This window comes from Elaeis guineensis, chromosome 12, assembly GCF_000442705.2.
Source record: "Elaeis guineensis isolate ETL-2024a chromosome 12, EG11, whole genome shotgun sequence".
Taxonomy (NCBI): domain Eukaryota; kingdom Viridiplantae; phylum Streptophyta; class Magnoliopsida; order Arecales; family Arecaceae; genus Elaeis; species Elaeis guineensis.
The window spans coordinates 22,492,484-22,507,419 of NC_026004.2; the positions used below are offsets into that span (position 1 = coordinate 22,492,484).

The 14,936-nt window shown below is 34.9% G+C and overlaps 1 protein-coding gene across 4 annotated transcripts in view; it reads right to left on the bottom strand.

Moving 5' to 3' along the window:
• Positions 1-14,936, bottom strand: part of LOC105054781 (SNARE-interacting protein KEULE) — a 71,344-nt gene that overhangs the window by 43,666 nt on the left and 12,742 nt on the right. For 3 of the 4 annotated variants that reach the window (XM_010936372.4, XM_019853964.3, XM_073247018.1), the window contains 2 exons: positions 10,159-10,240; positions 9,679-9,757 (listed from right to left, as the gene is read on the bottom strand). In XM_010936372.4, coding sequence (XP_010934674.1) covers positions 9,679-9,757; positions 10,159-10,240 — 161 coding nt within the window. The remainder of the gene's footprint in view (positions 1-9,678; positions 9,758-10,158; positions 10,241-14,936) is intronic. The other variant, XM_073247017.1, reaches the window with a different exon arrangement.

Here is a 14,936-nt window from a genome sequence, read left to right on the forward strand (position 1 = left end):
AGCAGTTAGATATACTTGAGAGCGAGGGCCCGAACACCTCTAGCCCCTATGACCATCTGTCTCAGGTCTTAGGACCAGAGCACTCTAGGAGGATTCGTTGCAGGCCCAGAAATATACCGACGAGCTACTAGTCTGCTTTGAGCATCTCCTTATATGCTTTCGAGGTCGTCAGTAAGGAGCAGCTTGATGAGGCCTTGAAGCAGGCAACTCAGGCTCAGGAGTGCGCATTTCAAGCTCAGGACCGCGCATCTCAGCTACAAAGCGTCGTGTCCACTATGGTGAGTCAGCTCTCTGCTCATCTTGGAGCTAATTTTTCAAGTATTCAAGACATATTGGCTAACATTTCAGCTCCAGTCCCTCCCGATGATGATGAGATGCTTGAAGAGGAGGATTTTGATTTAGAAGATTTTTGATGTATTTTACTTTTATTTGAAAAATATTGTAATACAATTTGATCAGTAATATAATTTGAATATTTGAGATATATTTCTGCATTATTATTGAGTGTTATGTAAAATTTTTGGTTGTTGCAAGTTTTAGTTTGAGTAATTATATATTAAACTGTGTTTATCATGTAAAAAATAGCAAATTTAAGTAATTTGAAATTACTACTACAGAAAAAGGCTACGATAGCGGTTCACAACAACCGCCGCCACGGTTAAAAAATTACTACCATAGCCTACGACAGCGATTGCACAACCATTGCTGTACCCATTCCATCCACTGTCGTGGTACGTGCCAACCGCTGCCATAAAGCTATGGCAGTGGTTGCACGGCCACTGCCGTAGTCTATAGCAATGGTTTCTTAACCGCTGCAATAGAGTTTAAAGCAGCGGTTGCTCTACCACTGCTATAGCTTCTATAGCAATGGTGATATAGCAGCGGTTGAATAACTGTTGCTATAGAAGCTATAGCAGCGGGTAGATAATCGCTGCTTTATATACAATAGCGGTTATCTAACTGCTGCTATAGGCTCTATAGCAGCGATTTGTAAACCATTGCTATATCTAAAAATGTAGTAGCAGTTGAACAATCGCTGCGATACCCGGTATATAGCAGCGGTTATATAAACCACTGCCATAGACCTATGGCGACGACGATAGTGGCAATGATTGCGGAACCACTGTCGTAGACTATGACAGTGGTTCTTTTGGCTACAGCAGCGGTTGTCGACCGCTGTCGTAGCCCTTTCCTGTAGTAGTGGGAAGAGGTGCTAGAGGTAGAGATGGCATTGGAGACAAGGTCATGGCAAGGTGGAAATTGTTATAAGTTTAAATTAGTTAGTGAAGATCAAGAAGAAAATGGAGATGGTGTGCAAAGGGTGCTGGTAGGTAGGGCAATTGTGCAAGTGCAAATGTAATGAGGGTATTTTAATTAGAGAAAATTTATGTCAAACAGAAATGTGGTTTGACTTTGACCAAATAAAGATGATGCCTCTCCAGCTCCACTAGGTCAAACAAAAAGAATCATAATTAGATCCTGGCATGCGTAAAAATAGCAACACTCGCAACAAAGGTCTCCACAAACTCCTGTTCTCCTAAAAGGGGCCTAGAGAAGGTACTTGACAGTGCTCCTACAAGATCTAATGCTTCAAATCATGGCTTTAAATATCTCAAATCCCTAACAACACATACACTATTGAGTCCGGACTTAAAATTGTGTTCCATATAGATCATGCTTTGCTATGGTCAAGCTATGAAACTACTTCTGGGCAATGTTAGGATTACAACCTAGCATGATTGCAATAATAGCAGTAAGGTAAGAAAACCGACTAGATTTTGATTACTCTTCTATGAAAGCAGGAATATGTAAAGTAGAAATACTAAAATCTTCTCAGTCAACTATATATGTACTAATGGCTTCCAGCAAAAGATTAGCTCAAAAAACTTCCTCAATCAATGATATATTCACAAGATATCTATCAAAAGACCTCATAATTACAACTAAGTCTGCTTTCATCATGAATATAATGAGTCCAACCAATACAACGTCATCCACAACATCTAAGGGAAGTGAAGGGATGATGCCATGATGGCTTTACTATCTAAAACAAAGGCATGCAATATCTTCAGGATGCAGAGTTACAAGGCTCCATGTTCTCAAAAGCATTCAGCGGCACATAGTGGCTGAGGGGTTTCATGGAACATTGCATATGGCAATCTCCATAGGCCAAGTGTGGATGCTAAAACCTATTTACATATTTACTCACTAAGCATCAAAAATAGAAAATTTTCCATTAATTTCTGCGAAAGAATCATGCAGATTATATTTTGGATATTCTATAATATGAAGTATCATGCAGATTATGTTCTGAAGATTATGCATATTTGTTAGATATTCTATGATATCAAGAATCATATAGATTATATTCTGAAGATCATGCCAATATCATGCCGATCCTTGATATCTCCTTCCTTTTGTATTCTTTTGTGTACATAGTCATAATTCTAGCCTAGATTTATTGCATCTCTTCTCTATAAATTATACTCTACTGTATCACCAAGAATTCATTGAAATCAAATACAGAAATAAACAATCATTTTTCACATCTTTTATGGTATCAGAGCAGGATATTATTCTGCTCCTGTGGTCGCCCATACACAACCACTGCCCATACACAGCCGCTACCCATACGCCGCCGTTGCCCATACGCCACCGTTGCCCATACACCGCTGCTGTCCTATTTTTTTTCCCCATGTCTAACATCTCCTCCCAATCAACTCCATCTACCAACCTAGATCCTGCTGCTGTGACCCATGCTCCTTGGGTCCCTTCTACTGCTGAATCTCATCCAATCTAAATTACCACTATTCGACTCAATAGTAATAACTTCTTATGCTGGTCTCAATCGGTACGTATGTACATCCGAGTAAGAGGCAAAATCGGCTACTTGACAGGAGACACACCAGCTTCAGACAGTGCAGATCCGACCTACTCAACTTGGGATGCTGAAAACTCAATGGTAATAACTTGGCTTGTGAATTCTATGGACGAGGATATTAGTTTCAATTACATGTGTTATCAGAATGCTAAGGAACTATGGGATAATGTTATCCAAATGTATTCTGATTTGGATAATCAATCTCAAATATATGAACTTATTCTGAAACTTGGAGAAGTCCGGTAAGGAAGCAACACTGTCACTAAATACTTCTATTCTCTAAAACAAATATGGCAAGATCTGCGCCTGTTCAATGATTACAAGTGGAAGTCTCCTGATGATTGCAAACACAATCAAAAAATTGTGGAGGCTAATCGAGTCTTCAAATTTCTTACTGGTCTCAATGTCAAATTTGATGAGGTTCGAGGAAGGATTATTGGACGAAATCCTTTGCCTTCACTCAATGAAGTTTTTTCAAAGGTTCGTCGGGAGGAAAGCCACAAATTAGTAATGCTCAGGAAAAAGAATAGTGCACGAGTGGTCTGACTGAGAACTTTGCGCTAGTTGCTGCTGAAGCCAATGGACGGAGTGTCTCTGATTAGCACAAGCATGATGAGAAGCCTTGGGTATGGTGTGATCACTGTAAGAGACCACGTCATACTCGAGAATCTTGCTGACTGTTTCATAAAAAACCAGCCAATTGGAAACCAAAATCTAGACGATCACAAACCACTGCCACTGTAGCTGACTCGGGTCCGTTCAACAAAGGCTGATCGATCAACTTCTGAAACTGCTAAAGGCTAATCCATCATCATCTGGTACACCTAATGTTCTTTCGCCCATTCAAGTAGAAATTCCTTAGCCCTATCTAGTACTTTGAATTCTGCTCCATGGATCATTGATTTGGGGGCTTCTGATCATATGACCAGTTTATCTAATTCTAATCTATTTGTTTCATATACCCCTTGTTCTGATAATGAAAAAATATGAATAGCAGATGGTAGTCTTTCATCTATTGCAGGCAAAGGTATAATCAAAATATCTGAAAATATTAGTCTTAAATCAGTGCTTCATGTCCCTAAACTTGCTTGTAACCTGTTATCTATCAGTAAATTTTTGAAGGACTCTAATTGCTGTGTTACCTTCTGTGGCTCCCATTGTACATTTCAAGACCGGATTTTGGGGAACATGATTAACAGTGCTAGAGAGATAAACGGGCTATACTACTTCAACAAGGATTTCTTCAGTAATAAAAAAGCTCAAGGGCTGAGTAGTACTTGTTTAATTTCTATTTTTGAACAAATAATGCAATGGCACCTTAGACTAGGCCATCCTAGTTTTTCTTATTTAAGATGCTTATTTCGTAATTGTTTAAAGGAGTGGATTATTCTATGTTTCAATGTGAAAGTTGCCATTTATCTAAAAATCATCGTGTTAAATTTGTTTCAAAACCTTATAGTCCTTCCAAACCATTTTACTTAATCCATAGTGATATTTGGGGACCGTCAAAGATTACCACTTTATCTGGAAAAAGGTGGTTCGTAATTTTTATGGATGATCACACTAGGTTGTGTTGGATTTACTTACTAAGCAAAAAATCTGAAGTGGAAAGATTTTTCAAAGAGTTCTATTATACGATCGAAACCCAGTTTAATTCAAAAATTTGTATTTTTCGATCAGACAACGGAACTGAGTATTTTAATGTGTTTAGAGGAATTTTTAAGAGATAAAGGAATTCTACATCAATCAACATATCGTGACACTCCCCAACAAAATGGTATTGTTGAAAGAAAAAATGGCACCTACTTGAAGTTGCTAGGGCCCTCATGTTTTCTATGAATATTCCTAAATACGTCTGGAGAGATGCTGTTTTAACTGCCTCCTACTTGATCAACAGAATGCCAACTCATGTTTTGAAATTTAAAACCCCTTTACATACTTTAAAGACATTTTTTCTGAACTTTCAGTTGGACTCTGAGTTGCCCTTAAAACATTCGGATGCATTTGTTTTGTACTTTTGTTCATGTTTCATAATTTTTTCAATCCAAATTGGATCCCAAGGGTGAAAAATGTGTTTTCATTGGATATGCTCCAAATAAAAAGGGGCATAAGTGTTTTAATCCACTAACAAAGAAGACTTATGGAAACATGGATGTGTCTTTTATGGAAAAACAATCCTATTTCAATAAAAATCATCTTCAGGGGAAGAATATTAGAGAAGAAGATAATTTTTGAAAAATTGCTGAACCACAACCAAATTTCATTGAAACTCCAATTCACTTTGATAAACAAACTAAGGAAATAACTGATCCAAACAATAAAGAAAAGGATTTGTTTAGTCCACAGGTGCTGAGCATGATGGAATCTAAAACAGGGGGAGAATTACTACACATGGATCCTAGTAATCCGAAACCTGAGCTTCAGGTTTATACTAGACAAAAGCCTCAGAGAAGTACTATTGATCCAAATATATCTCTTGCTACTAGTCAGTCAACACCCTTGAATGATGATCCTCCTATGAATGATGGTCCTCGTTTCACTAAAGGTAATTCTAAATCTGCTTGAGTTGTCTGACCTTGATGTTCCAATTGCCCTCAGAAAAGGAACAAGATCATGTACCAATCATCCTATTGCCAAGTATTTGTCTGATCAAAAATTATCCAATAACTATAAAGCATTTATTTCAAATATTTCTAACTTGCATGTACTAAGATCTATTTAGGATGCCCTAGGTGATCCAGATTGGAAATTAGCAGTGAAGGAGGAGATGAATGCTCTTGAAAAAAATGAGACTTGGGAGATTGTAGAATTACCAAGAGGCAAGACAATAGTGGGATGTAAGTGGGTCTTTACTATAAAGTGCAAGGTAGATAAAAGCCTTGAAAGGTACAAGGCCAGACTTGTTGCCAAGGGGTTCACTCAAACTTATGATATTGACTATTAGGAGACCTTCGCCCTAGTTGCAAAAATAAACTCAATTCGAGTTCTTCTCTTTGGTGGTAAACTCCAATTGGCCTCTATACCAACTTGACATAAAAAATACCTTCCTAAATGGAGACTTGGAGGAAGAAGTGTTTATGGATCTACCACCTAATTTTGAGAAGGATTTCGGGACAAACAAGGTATGTAGATTGAAAAATCCTTGTATGGACTCAAACAGTCACCTAGAGCATGGTTCGAGAGGTTTGGGAAGGCAGTAAAAAGCTACGATTATATCCAGAGTCAAGCTGACCATACACTGTTCTTCAAGCACTCGAAAATCGATGAACTAGCTATTTTGATTGCGTATGTAGACGATATAATAATGACCGGTGATGATAGTACCGAAATTGTAGAATTTAAAAGAAAACTTACACAAGAGTTTGAAATCAAAGACTTCGGGGCTCTAAAGTACTTCCTTGGCATGGAATTTGCAAGATCCAAAGAGAAAATCTTTGTTAACTAACGAAAATATGTCTTAGACTTACTTAGTGAAACTGGAATGCTCGGATGCAAGATAGCTGAAACTTTAATAGAGCCCAACTTGAAGTTGCAGCCTGCAGAAACCAAGGAGGTGGTAGATAGAGAAAAGTGCCAAAAATTTGTGGGTAAACTCATCTATTTATCACATAGTCATCCTGATATAGCTTTTACAGTGAGTGTGGTAAACTAGTTTATGCATTCATCAAGATCAAAACATTTTGAGGCTGCCTACAGAATCTTAAGGTACCTAAAGGGGACACTTGGAAAGGGATTGCTATTTCGAAATAGAGGACATTTGCAAATAGAAGCTTACACCGATGTAGACTGGGCAGGAAGTGTAACTGATAGAAGATCAACTTCCGACTATTGTACTTTTATGAGAGGTAATCTTATCACCTGGCGAAGAAACAGAATGTGGTAACCAGAAGTAATGCTGAAGCTGAGTTCTGTTTAGTAAACCATGGAATTTGTGAGGTGATATGGATAAAAAGATTACTTGAAGAATTAAATTTTTTTATCCCCTCACTAATAAAAGTCTACTGTGATAATAAAGCTGCCATCTCTATTGCTCACAACCCAATCCTCCATGACAGAAAAAAGCATGTAGAAGTGGACAAACATTTCATCAAGGAGAAGCTTGACAATGGAATAACTTGCATGCCATACGTTCCAACAATTGATCAAATTGCTGATATTCTCACTAAGAAATTGTATAAGAAACAGTTCGAGGATCTAGTAAGCAAGCTTGCTATGGAAGATATCTTCAAGCCAGCTTAAGGGGGAGTGTGGAAGAATCATGCAGATTATATTCTGGATATTCTATGATGTGAAGAATCATGCAGATTATGTTCTGAAGATTATGCATATCTGTTAGATACTGTGATATAAAGAATCATGCAGATTATATTCTGAAGATCATGCCGATATTATGTCGATCCTTGATATCTCTTGATATCTCATTCTTTTTGTATTCTCTTGTGTACATAGTCATAATTCTAGCCCAGATTCATTGTATCCCTTCTCTATAAATTATACTCTATTGTATCACCAAGAATTCATTGAAATCAAATACAAAAATAAACAATCATTTTTCACGTCTTTTAATTTCATATAAAAATAATGGAAAACCTATTATGAAAAAGCTATGAACTTGAAGTATCAGAATATGAATGGTGAAAATAGAATGCTTAATTTGATGAAAGTGAAACATCATCCACCTAACAATATCGACATTAAGTCAACATGCTATGATATAAAGGTCCACCATCAATTATCAACTAAAAGACTTACGCATCAGCATAATGAATGTACATTTAATTTAAGATCAATGACTTAGCAGTAGTTACTAATCATATATGTAATTTATATTATTACTAAGCTTTAGTAACCATGCATAACTAATTGGTTGTATTTATTGCAGAGTAACAACCGAGAGCATTGCTAAATGCTTGAACAAAGGTTGAATAGTTGGGGAAGGCATGCTAGAACACTGGCCTGATTGCCTCTCTTATGAAAGTGGCCCAGCTTCTTTTACCAAAAAGAAAAAAGCAACAGTTCAACCTGCTATTTTTTTATACACCTTCCATAACCCACTTCCTACTGGCTGCCATGTTGGGTTCCAGCCCAACCGCTGAGGGCCATGACATGGTGGTTCAAGCTCAAAACCACCAGGGCATGGTGGTTTCATGCTTTTTTAGAACAATGACAAGGCTTTTGTAGATCATACACCCATTCGTTTCTCTATTTTCTGAAATAAGCTTATGTACAAAAATTGTGTTAATTGTATCCAACAGTTAAGGTGGCAACATTTAACCAAGTAAATGATATGATACTTTGCAACTCGGTTAAAGTTGGGTTTCCATGGGAAATATTTCTGATTATGTTGAGGTTGGGATAGACTTACTGACCTGGGCTTTAAACGCTTGAATTTGAGTTAAGATATGACTCATTTCCAGTCCATATCATAGGAAGGGCTAAGTTAGGTCAATAACATTAGATCATGTAACCATTTTATTTAAACCTTACCAATGGACTTGGTCAAGCTAAAAGAGAATAATAGAATATACCATGGGCCATGTAACCTTGCACCATTATCCTCTTCCCCCTTTCCTCATTTTGTCTTTTAATCTTGTTTTTCCTTTTTTTTTTCTTTTTGCATATGGTGACAAGCACCAATCATTACCTAGCTTGCCCTCCTCCCCCCAGCCCGGCTCCCACTGTTCATTGCTAACATGAGTTCCACTGACCTATTGTTTCAGAGGTATTTGGGATTTGGGGTCTCATTATAGAAAATCGAGTCTCACCATCCCTTCAACTCACTTTCATAGGAAAAGAATTCAAACGAATCAAAATTAGGGTTTTCTGGTGTTTCTATTTCAGACTTTTCTCTTCACATGTCGTTTCTATTTGTGACTTCCTTAGCATAGGTCAAAAGGTCAAGTCCAATTTCTAATAGGAATCAATTTTTTAGGCAACCAACAGGGACAGGTTAAGTAGGTCCACTTGCTAGCAAGCATAGATCAAGCAACAACAACCAGCTAATGGGTCAAGTGAAGCTTAACAATCCAAAAATTCATACAAGAGGTTGACTTGACACAAACCCAATACACCTAGTCATCAGAAATGATAGAAACAATCTCCAACATCAGTAAACATAATGAATTTAACAAGTTTGATTTTATTAATGTATCACTGTGATAAAAATACATAACAAGTGACATGCATGAGAGCATAGGAGAATGAAAAATATTTGATGAAAGTGAAAAAGAAATTTTGGTTGCTGTGAGAAGTGGTGGTTGATGAAATATGAAGATTTTAGAATTTAGAGAATACAGTGATCATCTACTCAGGATGGTAAAGAGGAAAAAAAAGAAAAAGAACATCAAGCATAGAGAAAGAACTCATAATGGGACCAGAGCTATGTTGCTTCCATTTTTTAAGATCATTATGTAAACATTGCAATAAGCCCATTGCTAAATGCAAGGCAAAAGGTGTAAGTGAAGATGGAAGTACAAGTGCAACGCACATTGTATTATGTTAGCAAAACAATAAAATTCATGGACTATTTCATGTTGAAAATTTAATTTTTACGCAAGGAAACTAATCATAAAATATTTCAGGAAATGAAGATCCGTCTATGTACTACAAGGAGAAAAAAAGTTCTGCAATCTTTGAGACTTGATTAAATGCATGTATCATGCTTGAAGTGAGAGATAGAGCACTTAAAGTCATGCATGTTTACATAGCTTCCTGTGCAACAATATAAATTTGTATGTCCTATTTAGAGTAAGAAAGAGGAAAATATATATATAAATAAATATAAAGAAAAGCTTTACTTTTCTTTTGATGGCTCAATAAAATATATAGCGTCCATTGAAGGCAATGGCTGCCTTCGTTTGTAAAGGTCTTCCACCACTGCAAGAACAGGTTGGAACTTCATTAGACACAGTTGAACATTATTTGACCTCCAGAATTTAATTAAAAATGTGGTTAATCAAAATCCTGTAATTTGTAATGAAACAAAAGATATTCAAGGGCCACTTGATGATTTTGTTGCATATAAGCTAGTTAGCTAGTGACTTAGGCTTGTAAGGCTTTTGGATTATGTAAAGTATGTATGCCTTCCGAGCAAGCACATACAGTAGTTATTTGAATTACATTCACTAATAGAGATGTCAGCTATACAACATTATAAAGCTAAAAGAAAGTAGAAAAGCAATAAAGAAGTGGGAGAAAAGTATCTTGTCTTTTTTCTGGAACACCGAAAGAATCGAAAGGAAAATACAAATTTTCGAAAACAATTTTTACCAACATACATGAAACTCCTTCATCTGTAATATCTGCCATCTTGCAAGAATAGGACATGATTTTGACAGTAAATTTATCCATGATGAGTACCTGTAAGAACAAGTTAGAAGGTCCAATATTCTCCAACATACAAGCAATATCATAAATTATCTAAATAAAAGATGTTAGTGAACCTGTTAGGTGCTTAAACAGGTAAAAGAGTTCAGTAAAATTGTCTAATATAAATCCATGATCCATCAGAGGCCTGGGTACATTTGATCACTTCAAACCAACTAATATATTTCAAATGGATGCAGTGCTATTAATGTCACTATCGCAGTTGATGTTTTATGCACTACGGTTGCCGATCTCAAGATGAATAAAGATTTCCTCACTTTTGGAAAGTTAGACATGTGACACAAACAAGTGGATGCATAAATTTGTTTTATAACTATCAGAGATATAAGAAACTTGAAATTTATGGAATAGGAAATGGCAAGGCACAGGAGGAAGGGGCAAAGCTAAAAGTAACAGTAAAGATATAATGATTTTTTTTCCTGCTATGGTCATTACTATTTCGTTTGTGCTAAAAGATAAATTACTTTTTTCTGTACATATAGTTGCATCATGGCCAGATCTAGAAGTGATGTAGAAAGAATAAAGATTTTCATAATTCATTAAATAATCCAAAGATAAATCCAGAGTTTCCTCATTTATAGTAAATGAACATGACAACATGGTTTGGTGAAATGACATGATACACAGACCAAAAAAGTTCCCTAAAGCAATTAATAGCTAAAATCACCTGTGCTTTTATATATATATGATTTGGGTAAGGAATTAATCTTAAAATGTTTATTTAGTCAAAAGTTGGCATCCCACAAATACTTAATTTTCTAATATACAAGTCTGAGTGTCCCTACACTTCTAAAACTGTGGTTAACCATTTTCAAGATGAACCAACAGCAACATTCTGTCTTCCATCCAAAAAATGATAACATTATGTACGAAGAAATGTAGCCAAATATACGAAGGTTCCTGAAAGCATAAATTCAAGAAACTTCAAAATGACTAGTGAAACAAAAGGATAGCACCTGTATATTGATAATTGAGCAATACAACACTACCAAGTGGCATACCATGCATTCAGAAAACAGAAATGCAGTAGAAGTGGGTGATAAAGATTGTTAGGATTATTGGACTTCACGATGGTTGGTTCATGCAAAGTGGGTGAATAGTCTGAATCCACATGTATACTCAATTGGTTAGAGGCTGATACAAAAATTTCATGGACAAAAGAACTGATAATCTTAAAAACCATGTGTACCATCTTTTGCAATATGGAAGTTCTAGGCAGTGTTATACAGCTTTATAGGAGAATACATCTAACATCAAGAAGCATCAAATGTACCCACAACCCCAGCCAAAATTTCTTTGCATATTCTTGCTGCTGCAGCGTCCTACCTCAGATGCTTCCTTACAACTCACTAGAATTAATATGGCCATGCTTTCACCACACGTTCAGAGGAAATCCATCAAAAATGATGAAAAAGCAAGAACAAATTTCTCCATTTAAACCCATCCTCTTGACTCCTCAAAGAATAGCACAGTTCCATATCATTCAGTGCTGGCCCTAATTGCTGTGCATTGGCTTGTAGCAGCTTCAAAGTGGCACACATTTATATGGAGTAATAATAACATTTTGAATAACCTAGAATGGGATAATATAAGTAGTACCATACCATTTTGGAAGGATTTTGGCATCGGGACGCCCCTCGGGTCATAAAAATATGTAAAACTAGGGTGTCCCAGATCGGGTGGGGTCGATGAGCATTGGTACCAGCCTGTGCAGGCCCCGGTTCAGTTGGTAAGATGTGCATATCATCCGTTCTGACTGAAACGGATTGATACCTATTGGTGCCATTACAAACCTTCTAGGAATCGAGAATGGGGGTTGGGGGGTGGGGTCTCCCCTCTCAGTCTATGCGGAAGAGAAATGAGGTTCTATTTGGCTTAGCTTTTAGAGGGTCAAAAAGCACTTTCCGACCTTCCAAAAATACTTTTGGATGGTATAATACCATTTGGTAAAAAATCAAAAAGTTATTTTAACTTTGTCAGAAAGCTGAAAATGTCTACTTGAAAAAAGCTCCATGTTAGAGCTTTCCTTAAAAGTGCTTTCTAACTAATGTCGAAAAGCTGTTTTGATTTAAACGAAATTTTTTAATGACTCAAATGCCCACTAACAAATCGCGTAATAACATCTTATATCATATTATATTATTATACTATAAATATAATATAATATAATAATAAATTAATATTATGATATATTATAAACATGTAACATAATCTATTGTAGTATTATTATATTACAAGAATACCACTTGATATAACAATATTTAATAATAATATAATATTACTATATTATATTAATATAAATATAATCTATTATATTATAATTTATTATTAGATTAGATTATAATCCATTATTTTATATTACATTATATATTACATTATAATTATAATAATATTATATTATAGTATAATATTATATTATATTACATTACAATATTATGTTACATTATGTGGTAATAATATTATACAATAAAATAATTTTTAAAATATAATAATATTTACATTATAAATATATAATATAATCTATTATAATATATTAATATTATTATATAATAATATAATATAATAATATTTTAATAATATTATAATATAATTATATTATGTTATTATTAAAATATTACTATATTATATTATATTATTGTTATAATATAATATTATAATACATAATAATATGCAATATTATATTATATTATTCTTCATTATACAATATTATGCAATGTCTTTTACTATCATTTTATCATACCAAAAGTATTTTTTTAATTTTAATTATCAAATATATATTAAAGTTCTAGAGTACTTTATAAATGTGGTTATCAAACAGCGAATAACTTTTTATAAAAACTTTACTTTCAAAAGCTCTACTTCCAAAAACTCTAAAAGCTCTACTGTTAATAACAATCCCAAATAGGGCTTGAATCCTAACTTCCTAAGGGGAGAGAGAGAGCACTGAGCAAGTGATGTAGAGAGAGCTGAGTAGGTGGTGACGTAAAGAGAGCACTTTATTTTTTAATAGATATTTTGTTTTACTATGCTAAGTATTCATTTATCTTTACAGATAGTTGTTGGTTGCTAGGGTGGATTATTTGGTAGCAATTGGATTGCATGCATCCAACCATGTATAGGGAATAAAACTAAGATAAAGATTCAGAAAGCTAAAAAAAATGTTATAGAAAATGTGGAAAAAAGGAAGGATGATAAATAAATTTGGTTTGAGCTCGATAGGTTAGTAAATGAAGAAGAAACTCTTTAGGAATCCAAAACTATTGATAGTTAATGATCCTGGACCTACTCAACTAAAAGATTTCACAAAATATAAATATGCAGCAAAACTTTCACCAAAGTTCAACAAATTTTCATCCAGCAAAACAACTGCAAGTAAAATATTTCCCCAACCAAGAATTATAATTTGAATATTTTAGGTGAAGTCCAAAGCATATATCTATGCTATAATACCACAATAACTTAGGAAACAAGTGAAGAAAATGAAAAGGCATATTTTAGTTTTTGTTAAGGAACAAGTCTAAAAAGATGTTATCAATATTATGGTACTAATACAACATCATGATAGCAAATACATATATGAGATGGATGTTGCTCATCTAGGGACAAGGTATCTATTCTTTTCAACTCTAATATAAATAATGAAGTATCCAAAACAAAGATATACACTTTTGACCTTGACTAAGGCCTCAAACCTTATGGGATGGAGGTGTTCCGGTATCTCCATGGAATGGGACACCCTGCCATCCCATCCTATCCCGATAGTCATTTGGGTCATGCATCCTAGTAAATATCTTCTATCTCTCTCCCCTTTTTCTTTTCTTTCTTTCTTTGTTTTTCCTTCCTTTCCTTCTTTTCTTTCTTTTGTGTCTGCCTTCCTTTCTTTCTTTCTATCATCCCTTCCTTTCTTTCTTTTTTTTCCTTTTTCTTCTTCTCTCTTTCCTTTCTTCTTTCCTTTCTTTCTTTTTCTTCTCCCTTTCTTTCTTTCTTTCTTTCTTTTTTCTTCTTCTTCTTCTTTCCTTTCACTTTTTTCCTTTTTTCATCTTCCTTTCTTTCTTTTCTCTTTCTTCTTTCCTACATGGATGGCTATTGGAGTCCCGACCCCATCTCAGTCCCGCTTTCTGACAGGAATGGGATAGGACGGCCAAGACACCCCCATCCCATCAGGATGTAAAACCTTAATCATGACATTAAAAATGTCTAGAAGCCATAAATTATGTGTTTTGGTAGTCTCTCAATTGTATATCATGTGGATACAAAAATGATATGGGCCTATGTTTTACTATGACCCAAGCATTAACAAACTATTAATTTTCAATTTATATATATTTTAGCATGCATAAATTATAATCAATAAGACAAGCTCATAGGGGTATGCATTCAGTTTTTTCAGTTTAAACCGAACCGAAGTTTTGAAAAACTAAACTTCCAAACTTGCATTTTGTAGAACCAAAAACTGAACCAAAATAGCTTAAAACCAAACAAACCAACCGAAATAATTTCAGTTCAGTTCGGTTCGATAATTCGATTTTGGGCTTCTTTATGCTGGGCTTTTGGTTTTGATTTAGACTCATTAAATTTTTTAATAGTTTCATTATTTGGGCTACAGAATTGCACTTGAGCTTAGTTTAGATGGACTATGATTTAAAAGGGACGTGATAAGTAAGTCTGA